General features: G+C 43.3%; 1 protein-coding gene across 1 annotated transcript; it reads right to left on the bottom strand.

The window, feature by feature from the left end:
* Window positions 1-817: 817 nt before the first annotated feature.
* Window positions 818-12,256, bottom strand: LOC126044759 (alcohol dehydrogenase class-3). The gene is made up of 9 exons (XM_049814916.1): window positions 12,158-12,256; window positions 8,583-8,684; window positions 7,495-7,636; window positions 6,798-6,885; window positions 5,790-6,009; window positions 4,969-5,229; window positions 4,079-4,214; window positions 3,029-3,167; window positions 818-1,119 (listed from the first exon to the last, which is right to left on the bottom strand). The coding sequence occupies exons 1-9, from the start codon at window positions 12,167-12,169 to the stop codon at window positions 1,095-1,097; spliced, it is 1,125 nt and encodes a 374-aa protein (XP_049670873.1). The 5' UTR covers window positions 12,170-12,256; the 3' UTR covers window positions 818-1,094.
* Window positions 12,257-12,526: the final 270 nt, after the last annotated feature.

Raw genomic sequence — 12,526 nt, 5'->3', positions numbered from 1 at the left:
ACAGGTTTCAATTCAAAGAAATTTTATACCATCAGATCACTTCAACTATAGTTAAGAAAAAAACCCCTGCAACTCCAAAATTAAGACTTAACCCCTCCCCCTCCAACAAACAAACAAAAAAATTCCCACAAAATGCTGAAGCCTTCATTACACAATGCTCTTTATTGTTGTTCCCCTGCACCCCTCAAGAGCAGACTTTTGTTCTAACAACAGTAACGTTCACTGCTTCAGTGGCATGACCCTGTTTCTGACTAAATAGAGGTAACAATCCCACCCTGTTCATTTTCGCAGCTTTGCCTGCAAAGGTTGTTTCAATTGCTAGCAAGTTCAAGGAAATGGCAAAACTGTGCCACTGATGTCTTGGAGGACACCACTCTGGCAAGTAACTGGAGTAAGCTACGCTATCATCTTTACAACAGGCTGCCTACTGCTACTGTAGTGATCCAAATAGGAAAGAAGGCAGAATATGGACTTCCCAAGTGAACATGGGTACACCTGGACACTTAGGTCATATATATACAACCCCACTCTGCTCTGCAGTTGTCTTCAAGGTCAAGCTGGACGCTACATCCTTTGTGGTCCTAGAATAGCCTCAGAAGCCTGACAGCTGTTGGAGTTCCTGCCACTCTCAGTACAGCTACAGCACCTCAATGCTGCTTCTCGACACACCTGTGCTTAGCAAACTGCCTAGTGTAATGAATCCCACACCATTCACTCTTCCTCTGTCACATACATACATACTGTAAAACCACTAGAGGAAAACAGTAAGACACAGCAATCGGTCACAGTCTTAATGCTCAATAATTCCAACACCGTGTTTAGAAATAAGCTTTTATTAAGTAGATTGAACTAGGCACTATTGAATTTGAAGAACAAGTACAGAAAAAGAAGTTCCACAACCAGTGCTAATTCTGTAACACTATTCAGTCGTTACCGATTTTTTGTTATTTAATATTCAGAATGCTCACCCTAAAATACATTGTCTTCCTAGTCCCAGTGAGTTTTCATTTGCTTGATTCTACCCTCTGTCAGAAATTCCATTATAAAAGGACAGTTACCCTGTTGCTGGCCAACTGGAAGGTCCACATTTGGCTCTAAAGCTTCAGGACAGTTCGAATGCTTAAAATGGAAAAGAAAAAAAAAGTTACCAATAAGCCCATTTTCTCCCCTTCTCTGCCCTCCCTTTCATTGCCAAGACATACTTTAACATCTCTTGTAGGAATGAAGTTATGCTTATGCCTGTAATATTAATTAAAAATCCTGGTTAAAAAGTAATGCTTGTTATAATTGGGGTTTTTTTAGTTTCTCCCCCAATAAGATATACTGAAAATGGAAGCTTTTTCAAACTACATGTTAGTTTTCTGTAGGTAGTCCAGAATATTGATCAGGAACATCAGTATTTACAGGCATTCCCTCTTTCAGCTGCTTGGAGAATCTTAAGCAACTTTTGCTATTAGTTTCACAGAACATGCTCATGTAGGAATAAAGCATTGAAATGATGCAGAAGTTTGTAACTGGGAAAGGGGATCAAGTGCTGAATGAAATTTGCATAGATGCAGTGTTTCCAATTGTAAAAAGTACAAATGCAGTTACTGTCAACTGACTCATCCAAAATAGGAATACATACGAGATAAAGCAGATAACGTTATTACTTTTGAGAAAGTTATATACTATACATCAATATGGATTGAGATAAAATAAAATACAAAGACCGTGCTGGTTTCTGAAGATAATGCTGGTAACTATTTATCCATCTGAAGATGAATCTAAATATGGATAAACAGAGTTGCCTGCATTAGTGCAAATATGCAGGAAAAGATTTTCTTTTTTGCTACAACACGTCTCCAATTTTTCCTCTTGTCCACCTGCTGATTCTTCTCTTCATTCAAAACACATTCTTAAAAAAGTATGTGACCTAGTCTGCTAAATAGGCTGGTTTCTACTCTTAGAGGCACTGGCAGCTATCTCATTAAGAGTCTCTGAATTTCCAACAACTTACAGAGTATCTCATTAAAACTCTCATTTAGAAGAGGCCTGCTCTTGAAAAGACACAGCAGGACAAGCTTTAGCACACCTCAGGCTAAAACTGTCTAATCTTTTCCCTTTTTGGCGTTAGATTTTAACCTGCAGATACCAAGTTCTGCCACAGTATCCCCATGTTGGTCCCCATTTTCCCTCAAGCACATCCATGCCCGTATCTGTACAGGGCTTTCTTTACAAGGATCAACCAATATATCCTCTGATAAGAATACCCTACCTTGCACTGCTGTTGCAGGCTGATCACTACTTGCAAAGTATACTGCTATAGGGGCAGCAAGGCTCATCACACATCCAGCAGGTTTTTTACCAGCATGTCAGGTCACTTCAATGTGCAGTGGAGTTGGGCCTCACTTAGGAAGTTAAATACAGCTATGGCCTAAGTCTGCAGCATGAACAGTCCAAACTGCCATTTATCTTAAGAAAGGCATAAACTGCTATACGTTAAGACGTACAAACCCATCATATGAATGTTTTACCCCAGTTCAAACTAGAGAAAAAAATATTTTAAAATGTAGCATATTAAAAGATCATTCCAAGTGACTGATTGTGCTGGTAATCTACCCTAGATAGTTTGAAAATATACTGAAATCTACTATTTAATTAAAATAGACTAATAGCTTAATGACTTGTAAAAATGTATTAATGTGAACTCCCCTTCGGTCTCTTTACATTTCTTTTTCTGAGGAAGAATGTGTTAGTGATGTCAGAAGCCTAAGACTGACTTGTCCCCTTTATCAGCTTTGTATACTTGTGTATTTCCCTTACACTTTGTTTCTTGCTTTTTACTCTCTGCTTGTGTTTTGGCACATGCCTAGAAGCTCAGAGAAAGTGTATTTGTTTATCTCAGAATGAATATGTGTGGTATATGTCAGCCTTTATCCTCCCTATTTAAAACATGACAGGGCATAAAACATGGGCAGGGAACTTATATTTTGACAGTGTCTCATCAAGAAATGTCTTCTACGCCTTTCGGTATTATGAACATTACCTCTTTCCTGTATGCATCAGCTCAAAAGCCTCATTAATTTTGTCAAAAGGCAGTGTGTGAGTCACAAATTCATCAACCTTGATCTTTTTGGACATGTAGTCAGTCACCAGTTTTGGTACATTGTCTACGCTCTTCCAGCCTGAAAGAAAGTATGCATTTGTTTTTCCCCTTTCCACCCACCTTGGAAAACAGAGAGAAAGAAAAAAATACAACCCTTACATGGGTACTTGTGGGGTAAATACAGAAAGGAACTGAGATCAGCGACATATTTGTCCCTCCTGCTCTAGGGAGGCAGTGAGTAAGGAATGCAAGAGGACAGCTAGGTCTGGCAAGAGCACACATTATTCAAACATGTAAGTGTGCTAACCTTTCACTAGGTATTTCAGCATTCAACATAACAGCAGCCCTCACCTAGGAAAGCATGCGTGAGGCGTCTCTATCAGCCCCTCTATCTCTGTAACAACTAAATTTTGTATTAGTTGCAAAAAGGACAGTGTAATAATAACATCAAGTTTGGATACTTCATGAACTTCAGCAATTACTGAATCCCAAGTTATCAGTAGCTGTAAAGTCTCAACAAGTTTTTAGTTTGACAGCAGAAAATGTGTATCAAGCACTTGTTGCTTTTTATTTTAAAGCTCTCCATAGCACGTTCCCATGTTAGCCCCAAAATTTGCTTAGTGATTAAGCAACACAAACATGTTTAAGTGAGTTCCCACCTCCCCAAAGACTAGGTCCTTTCACTGGACCGAACTGAACCAAACCTTCACTTGGTGATAGAGCACTCGCCCTATACCACTCCCTTAGTGCTGAATAGCATATAGTTATATTCTCTCTTCAAAATATGTGAGGTATCATACCAATGTGTTTATTTGTAGCCTGTCTGTAGGAATATTAGATTTTAAAAGTGTTTATCGTAAAAGTCAACACAGCATTTACAAATGGCCTGTCAGTAGTACATTTCTTGCACAAGCAAAAGCAAGGCAGTGTGTTCTTCCCAGCTTTAAGCCATAGTAAATTATTTTTAGACCCATACCAAAAGAGAGTTACCTCCAAATGCGGTCCCTTTCCATGTCCGCCCAGTTACTAGCTGGAATGGCCGCGTGGCAATCTCCTGACCAGCAGCAGCTACTCCGACTATGACACTGACTCCCCAGCCTTTGTGGCAGGCTTCCAAGGCAGCCCTCTTCACAGATGCATAGGACAAAGCAGAGCGTTTATTGTTAATGTTTATGCTGCCTAGACTGGCACAGGTTGCGCTTCCTTTCCCCCAGTTAACGAATCACCACATTAGTATTTAAGGAACAATAAATACACTGGAAATTACATTAAATTTCCCATTCGTTCAGGCTCCTTATACTGTTAAACTTTGCTCTTTCTATATCCCTTCTGGCTTCCAGAGAAGTCACTCTGAACTCCCTCTGGGAACTGGGATAAACTGTAATCAGAGACAATGTAGACCATGTTACCGACAGGTAGGAATGCTGTTGTAATTCCTGAAAACCTAGCGTTATATTCAGTAATACTTCTGCATTTCCAAAGGTTAAATTCATTATTTGAGGAATTAGGGAAATACTGAGTGGTCCTTGAGATTTTACTGTTCATCGCACAATATATTTCCTGTGGGCTTTGTGAATTTTTGAACTGTCAACATATGAAAACTCAGGATTTCAAACAACTCCCATTAATGAAAAAAGTTTGTAAATTATAAGTACCATTTTCAACCTCAGAAGTAGCATCTGCTTTCATTACATAATTAAGATTGGATGTAAATTGGCCTTTTTAGTCACAGCAGTTATCGTTACTATTTAAAAAAAATAAATAAATTAGTATGATGTGTTCTGTAACAAGAAAGCAGCTCATTTTGCTATTTAGCTAAACAACTAAGCGGCAGCTAGCTATCCCCTCCCTCTACATACTACTGTTACGCGAACACTCACCATGACTCCAACATTACCAATGCACTCAAATGAGTAGTCTACACCACCATCAGTCATCTCAACCAGCACCTCCTGTATGGGCTTCTTGAAGTCTTGAGGGCTAATGCACTCAGTGGCTCCAAACTCTTTGGCTTTGGCATACTTATCCTTGTTAAGGTCGATGCCAATGATGCGGGACGCTCCTGCTATTTTACAGCCCATAATAACTGCCAGCCCAACTCCTCCTAAACCAAAGACAGCACATGTAGAGCCAGGTTCCACCTAGGAATAAGAAAAGATCCATGAGCAACACAGAGAAAATTCATCCTTCCACATGAGTGGGAAACACAGGGTAAGTCGTCTGTAATGAAGGAAACATGGAAGCAAACATATATGGCTATGAGACTTTATCATGAGGGATGATACTTCCCTTTTAGATATGGGAAACTACACAGAAATTCCATCCAAAAGCTCTTTAGGTACTAAGCTTTTCTTTTTGCCCAAAGACAACTGCAGCTCTGTCTCACCCTGAGCTTCAAACTATCAGAACAACTTGCAGCAAGATTAAGACAACTTGGAAAAGTAATTTATATATGGCTGGTATCAAAAGGGATAGAGAACCTTCTACCTGGATTTCCTCTAAGGGGCATCAGGTTCCTTTAACCTGATCTGGCCTTTATGGAGAAGTTACAGTTTCTTAGCTAAACTTCACCAGTTGAAGAGGAAGAAGAAACAGAAATTTGGTTATCATGTTCACAGTCCTAATCTAGTCCCCAAGCTATCTGTGTACTTTGGTTCAGGTATAGTGACAGAGAAGAGCCAGAGGCAACCACAGCCTTTACCTTAGCAGTGTTAACAGCAGCCCCATAGCCAGTAGAGATGCCACAACCCAGAAGGCACACTTTATCGAGAGGTGCTGCAGCATCTATCTTGGCTACTGAGATATCAGCCACCACAGTATACTCGGAGAAGGTGCTAGTCCCCATGAAGTGGTAAATCTGCTTTCCTTTGCAGGTGAATCTGCTGGTACCATCAGGCATGAGTCCCTTCCCTTGAGTAATTCTTAAGGCAAAGACAGGAAAGTACAGTCAGAGTCTTAAGCAGTAAATACTCTCACCAGACACTACCCGTTAAGTAGCCCAGAGATGCTGTTGCATACTTGCACTGTTATTTTTAATCATACCAATAAACCCAGGAGTTCACAGAAATCAGATGCTAAACTCCTTAAACTTTATGTTGTTAATTCCTCCATGGAAGCACTGAAAGAAATGAAATTTATCAACATGCTGACCTTGTTAGCTACCAATGCTAACTGCTTGTGCCACAGTACCACACCCCCATCTTCACCTCCTTCACTACATTTCCCTTGAATAGCACCTGTCAACTATGTCACTGGGGTTTTTGTTTTGGTTTGGGAGACTTTTATTTCAGAATTTAGCTGGTAAGCAGGTGTTAAGGAAAAAAGAGCTTTCTGTATAATTCTGTACCACTTGACAGCTTTGGTGTTGACTCCCAACAGCTAAATTCCCTGAAGTGCTTCCCTTAAGTATGGATTAAATACAGAGTATTTATGTTTTCAAAGCTGTGGATACAAGCTAGCAGTTTACACCTTCACACACATGAAAACAGAGAAACAGGTTTATTTAAGAGAAGAAAAGAAAAGAAATTTTAAGGAAGAATGGAAAGTAGTGCATAACTGAGTCCCTAAAACATGTACTCTCCAAGTCATTAAATGATGCAACAAGAGATTTATTCTTCAAAGATAATGCCTGTAAATTACTTTTCATAACTAGAATAGGCATACACTGAACAAATACTATACTGTATGTGAAAATAAAAACCATACAGACCTTATCTTCTGGCACAGATTTGTTTTAGGATTCTTACAGAACTTGCACTCTCCACACTGGGGGATGTATAGAGGGATAACAGTATCCCCTAAGAAAAAATAAAAAATATTCTGTGGCTAGTTATCAAGTCAAGCAAGGCATTAGGTAAAAACCAAAGTTACTCAATTTTCATGGCTTTTATGTGAGCTTGTGCTCACTTAAAACCTTCTTTGTTTATTAAAAACTGTTTATGGCATAGAGTAGCATTGTTTATAGAGAGTGCTAGATAAAACACTTTTCTCATGTCTGAGCAGACAGCCCATCAGATGTTCATCATTCCAGAACAAATAGGAATGTTACTGTAAAACAAAACAACCCCAAATCAACAGTGAATAACACGACTAAACTTTTTAAGCCCGTAAATTAAACCAAGAGTTAACAACTGTAATTTGAGAAAAATCCCTCTTGTAACTATATTGATGCAATTTCAAGTAACAAGTTGGTACGCTGGGCTGTTTCAAGCATTAAACCAAGAGCACATTGAATTGATTAGTGTTGTATCTCACAGACAAGGAAAATCTACCCAGGCATACACCCCAGAATAAGACAATATATGAACTCTTGCAATATAGCATTTCAGTGGCCCAATTTGACAGTTGACCTTGTAGCAAAATAACACTTTCAAGGCAGGCAGAAAACTTGTAAGATATTTTCTTACCCGGCTTTACTTTTGTTACTCCTTCACCAACACTCTCTACAATTCCTGCTCCTTCATGACCCAAGATCACAGGGAAACATCCTTCAGGATCAGCACCACTCAGAGTATAGGCATCAGTATGACAGACAGCAGTGGCGACTATCTGTGAAGAAATACATAATCTGAGGCACCTTGGAGAACAGAATAGTGGCACAGACCTAATTATTTCCCTTTGGTTAGAAATTTAGAATAATTACCAGGACAAATTTGCCAATCCTGGCAGTGTTTGTGATATGGCCAACCTACTTTCACTCCTGGCAAGTCACAGGAGTGCCAAAGTAAGGCACTTTTTCTTACTTTGAAAAATTAAAGTAATGATAGTACATCTTTTCTCATTCTCATCAACTAAATTCTGATGTTGAAACAGGTAGATGACGACATCTGGTTTCCTAAAGCTAGAAATCAGTACTCCAAGTCATCTCAAAGTAGGTTGGTATCTCAAGATTTGAAATAGCTAGACTCTCAAAGGTAAAATGATCAGAGAGACCACACGGAACTCAGTACTGCATAAACCCAGTTTAAGTCTTAAGCACCATGCAGAGACCCTTTCCACAGACATAAATTTCACTTTAACGTATACTTTTTGGCAGATATGGGCTACTGGAAAGTCCTGATCAAATCAGAAACTTTGGTATGGGGAATCCAAGAGACCAGTCACAGCTCAGCACCCAGTAACTTATGGCCTGACTGAAGTAAAATCCAGCATGTTACACAGCTGCAACAGGTCACAAGCTGCTGCCCTTCAAACAAGATCAAAGGTGTTCCTAGCTCAGATGGTTTGTGGGAGCTTAGCCTGTAACAACTGAAATTGATCCCAAAGACTAGCCATAGTCTTTAGACTGGATTCTGAAGTGAGACCAGTAGAAATTAAGTGTTTTTCATAAACAGAACATCTAAATACCATAATTTTCTTCTTTGTAAAGCCAGCTGAGATACTAATGAACTGATGCTATCCATTCAACATTTCTTCTGTTGGTAAACAAACTGTTCAGCTTTAATACTTAGCCTCCCAAAATACAATACATACAGCTAACGATTGATTTAATTACCTTGATACGAACTTCATGAGCTTTTGGTGGAGCAACCTCCACCTCCTCAAGAGAGAGAGGTTTACCTGCCTCCCAGGCAACAGCAGCCTTGCATTTAATAACCTAAAAGACAACAACAAAAAAAGAGGACATCTGTTGTATGGTTCATTTAAAATAATTCTTGTTCAGCCAAGTGAGAAAATAAGAGAAACACTACTGGCTTTTGGAAATAATCCCAGATCTGAAATTCGTAATTTCAACACAAAGGTTTAGTTGCCCTACATTTGCTTTCAGGAAGCCAAATAATAATGAGTATGCCAAGATCTGAAATTTGGATGTCATTCTCTTATTGACAAAAAAAGGATAATAAACCCAGGAATGCTTAGGAGATACTTGAATACTGCAGTGAAATGAGCAATAGGAATGGAAAGACTGCATAATAAAAATGGTGGTTTAAAATAAGAGACTGGCATTCATTTGAGATGTGTTCCTTGAGCACAGAGTGTTCGAAGTTAAAAAAAATTCAGAAAGCAAACTGGAGGTCGCATAATGGTCCGAGACCCATATTGAGAGTGAATTTCTTGCTCCTTATCAGGATGGCTTCTGAGTACGATTTTGGCAAGGAGATGCACGTGCATACAGGTGACATGCAAAGCCCTCCAGTGATGCATAGGGACCAGAGAGATTTTGCTATACAGTTATTGTCAGCCAGTTGTTGTGCACCCACACCTCTGCAGAACCTGCGTGGGTTACTGTTAGCAAGTCTTCATTCACTGCTCTCAGCACCGTGACAAATCCTGCTCTGCAACCACCCCTATACATCCCAGGAAGCTTTTCAAGCCACATGGTGTAGAGCCTGGATGAAAGAGCAGGATTTGTGAATCTGTAAAACCAATCCTACCAACAGGTATGTATGCGCAACTGACTGAGGAAATCGGCAGGCATTACAGCTACACAATCACAGTAGCTTCAGGTGCTGCAAGGGTAAGCATCTGGAGTACCCTTAGATGTTAGTTTGTATTACAGAGCATGACTCCAGGTCTGTCCTTCAGGATAAAATGGGCAGGGTATCAAATAATCTGAATTTTGCTTTCTGACAGACACATCTTTCAGCAAATGTGATATGCAATAGCTTCCTGCAGGACACACAGATGAATTGTGAAATCAAATCAAGACCTTATCTACATAAAACCTGACGAGGAATGCTGTCGAAGACTTGACTGCTTTGGAACAGATCCCTTTGCAATCTACTCCAGAATAGCATCTGTCTATTTTGGAATAATTCAGTTATACTAAAAGACTTGCACTGATTTTCTTCCATGCAAACAAGGTCTAAGCCATTGCAATGGTAGTTGGAAGTATGAAGCATTTCATAGCATGCACTATAAAGCGATAGAAGAAAATGCCATTTTGTGCATGCAAACTATCTGTTTGTTCCTATGGCATCACTGAAAGAGGACTAATGCAAATTCCCAAGACCAGACACGCAGTCATCCAGCCTCTTTGAAATTTCACTGCCTGGAAGCAATAACAGCGCCAAGACCACCGATTGAGCTTGCTAGGTCTGATTCATCACCTGCACGTATAGGAGAAAATAATGGGCAGTTCGTGACTTTCTGTAATATTTTTGTTGTACAATAAACACTATCGGACTTTGCCAGAACCAGTTAACACCCTGCTGTACCTGTAGTAGCAGAACTGCAAATGTTTACCTTGGCTTAAACTTGCTAAAATAAATACTGCCAACCCTAAAAGGCCTGAAGCTTTGTAATACAAAACAGGTACCCATTCCTACAGCCGGTGGGGGCCTGGGTTGGACAGAAACACCCTTCACCTAGAACTGTGAATTCCCCTTACCCCGCTTTTTATTACCAGGGTAAATATTATAAAAATGCACTGAACGTGGCATAGTAACTAACTGTGGAATCACACTACAGGCATTCGGTCATAATCTCTAAATGTACCAAAGATTCTGCCAGAAAGTCTAAATTCAAGGCACGAAGTGCAAGAGAAGCCATCATTCAGTAAATAATTTACTGGTTTTCAACCCATCCCTCGTCCTCCCCTCATGAAGTCACTTGCTCTCGCGCAAAAGACTGCGCATTCCTAAAATCTGAATTTCCACAAGCTTAGTTAAGCACACAATTAAGACAAGTCTCCTTATGGGATAAATTCTGAACTAACATTATACATCTGGAAGCATATTTTGAAACAGTAACTTCCAATTCGGAAACTTTTTAAGCAGCTCGCTTTTGAAACTGCAGTCAGCGCATACAGCCATAGAGGCCCCTGGACTATTCAGAGTGGATATCAGAAAAGCCCCATCTCCTGACCTTTCGATATTCAAAGCTTTATGCCGTTGCTTTGCTGAAAACCTTGAAGCCAACAACTGGGGAAAAAAACCCCAACTTTCACCAGTTCTTCATTTTCTCTTATTAATATATTAGCACGGGAACACAGCTGCTGAGTTGCCTGTAGCTACACGCACGATCTACCTCACCCAAGACGAAATGGAGCTCTTGGCAGTGACAGAACCTGCCCTATCCACTCCGAAACCGCTGCTGGCCCCAACCCGCCTCCAGCGTCTAGACAAGCAAGACCACCCAGCCTGCTCAGAGCCGGGGCACTGAGCAGCCCCCAGAAATTAAAGTGGTATTAAGTAGGTTTGGACTATTGTGGTGTTTTGAAAGCAACGCAGTACGCTTGCCAGGCAATGGTTTTGAGAGCCAGCAGGCTCCAGCTGTACTGAAAACGGGCTGGCACCGCTGCTGGAGAGCGGCCTCGAGGATCGCTCTTGCTGCGAAGCGGCAACCTTCTAAGCACGCACCCGTTCTTTCTCCACGCTCGCAGGAAGAAAACACACAGCGTGAGCCCTGCTCACCGGTTTCCCCCAGCCCACCCACCTCAGCCGACGGTACGGGCAACCCAGCACCTTCCCGGCCCCCTGCGCAAAGCCAGCCGGTTTCCCCTTCCTCCGAACTCGTTAAGTCACCCCTGCCCAAAGCCCTCAGGAAACCGGGCCAGCTCAAGGCCTTCTGCTTGCTCTTCCATCACCGTGACTAACCAACGCTCCAAGCACCCGAGCGGAGCCCCCAGATCCAGAAAAGGCGCACGGGGCTCGACTACAACGCGCGGCGGGCAGCAACGCACGTACTTTCGTCCCTAATCCTGCAAATACTGCCGGCGGGAGCCTCCTCCCACGCGAAAATAACGGCACCGGTGGCCGCCGCATACCTCACACGCGTAGGGCAGGCGTAAGGAGACGCCAGGCCAACCCCCGCGCCCCGACTTTTCGCTAGCAGCGCCGCCGCCGCTCACTCGCTCGCTCGCTCGCACCGCCGCCGCCGCGTCCGGGCGGCAGCGAGCAAAACCGCCGGCGGCCCCGCAACCCCTTGCCTCCGGTCAGTCACCGGCGCGGCGGCGGGCGGGCCGCGGGGCTCGCCCGCCTCAGCCTCAGCCTCAGCCTCCGCCTCAGCCTCCGCCTCAGCCTCAGCCTCCCCCGGCGCGGGGGCTGCGGCTGCGGCGCGCGGGCCCCCTCCGCGCGCCCCGGGCAACGTCCCGCCCGCGCGCCCGCGCCCGCGCCCCCCCCCCCTCACCCCGCTCGCCATGGCTGCGGCGGGCCGACCGAAGGGAGCGGGGACGGGAAGGGAACGCCGCCTCGCCCGCCGGCGCGCATGCGCGCTGCGCGCCGCCGCCCTCCCCTCGCTCCGGCGCAGGGGTTCGCAGCCGCGGTGGAGGCGGAGGAGGGCGAGGCGGCGGGCGGGGAGCTCCGTGAGGGGGCCGGCGCCTTCGCTCACCTCGGTCCCCGCCGGGGTGGGGAGGCAGCAGCGCCCGGCGGGGGTTACGAGCCCCCCCGCGGCGCTTTTCTTCCGACAAGCCCCGGTACGGGCGGAGATCTGGCCGTTTCCTCGCGGTGTCCCGTCGCGTTGCGATGCGGCTGGTTTTGTGGCTTCCGACCGCTGCCT

This window comes from Accipiter gentilis, chromosome 12 (genome assembly GCF_929443795.1).
Source record: "Accipiter gentilis chromosome 12, bAccGen1.1, whole genome shotgun sequence".
NCBI lineage: Eukaryota > Metazoa > Chordata > Aves > Accipitriformes > Accipitridae > Astur > Astur gentilis.
This window is presented reverse-complemented; position numbering and strand designations above follow the sequence as displayed.

What these genes read in the sequence shown, in the direction of transcription:
- LOC126044759 (XM_049814916.1), bottom strand. An exon ending in AGTAACAAAAGTAAAGCCGG is followed by an intron (nt 6,886 to 7,494) that starts GTAAGAAAATAT and finishes ATTTTTTCTTAG; the next exon opens with GGGATACTGTTATCCCTCTA. An exon ending in GAAAGGGACCGCATTTGGAG is followed by an intron (nt 3,168 to 4,078) that starts GTAACTCTCTTT and finishes ACTTTCTTTCAG; the next exon opens with GCTGGAAGAGCGTAGACAAT.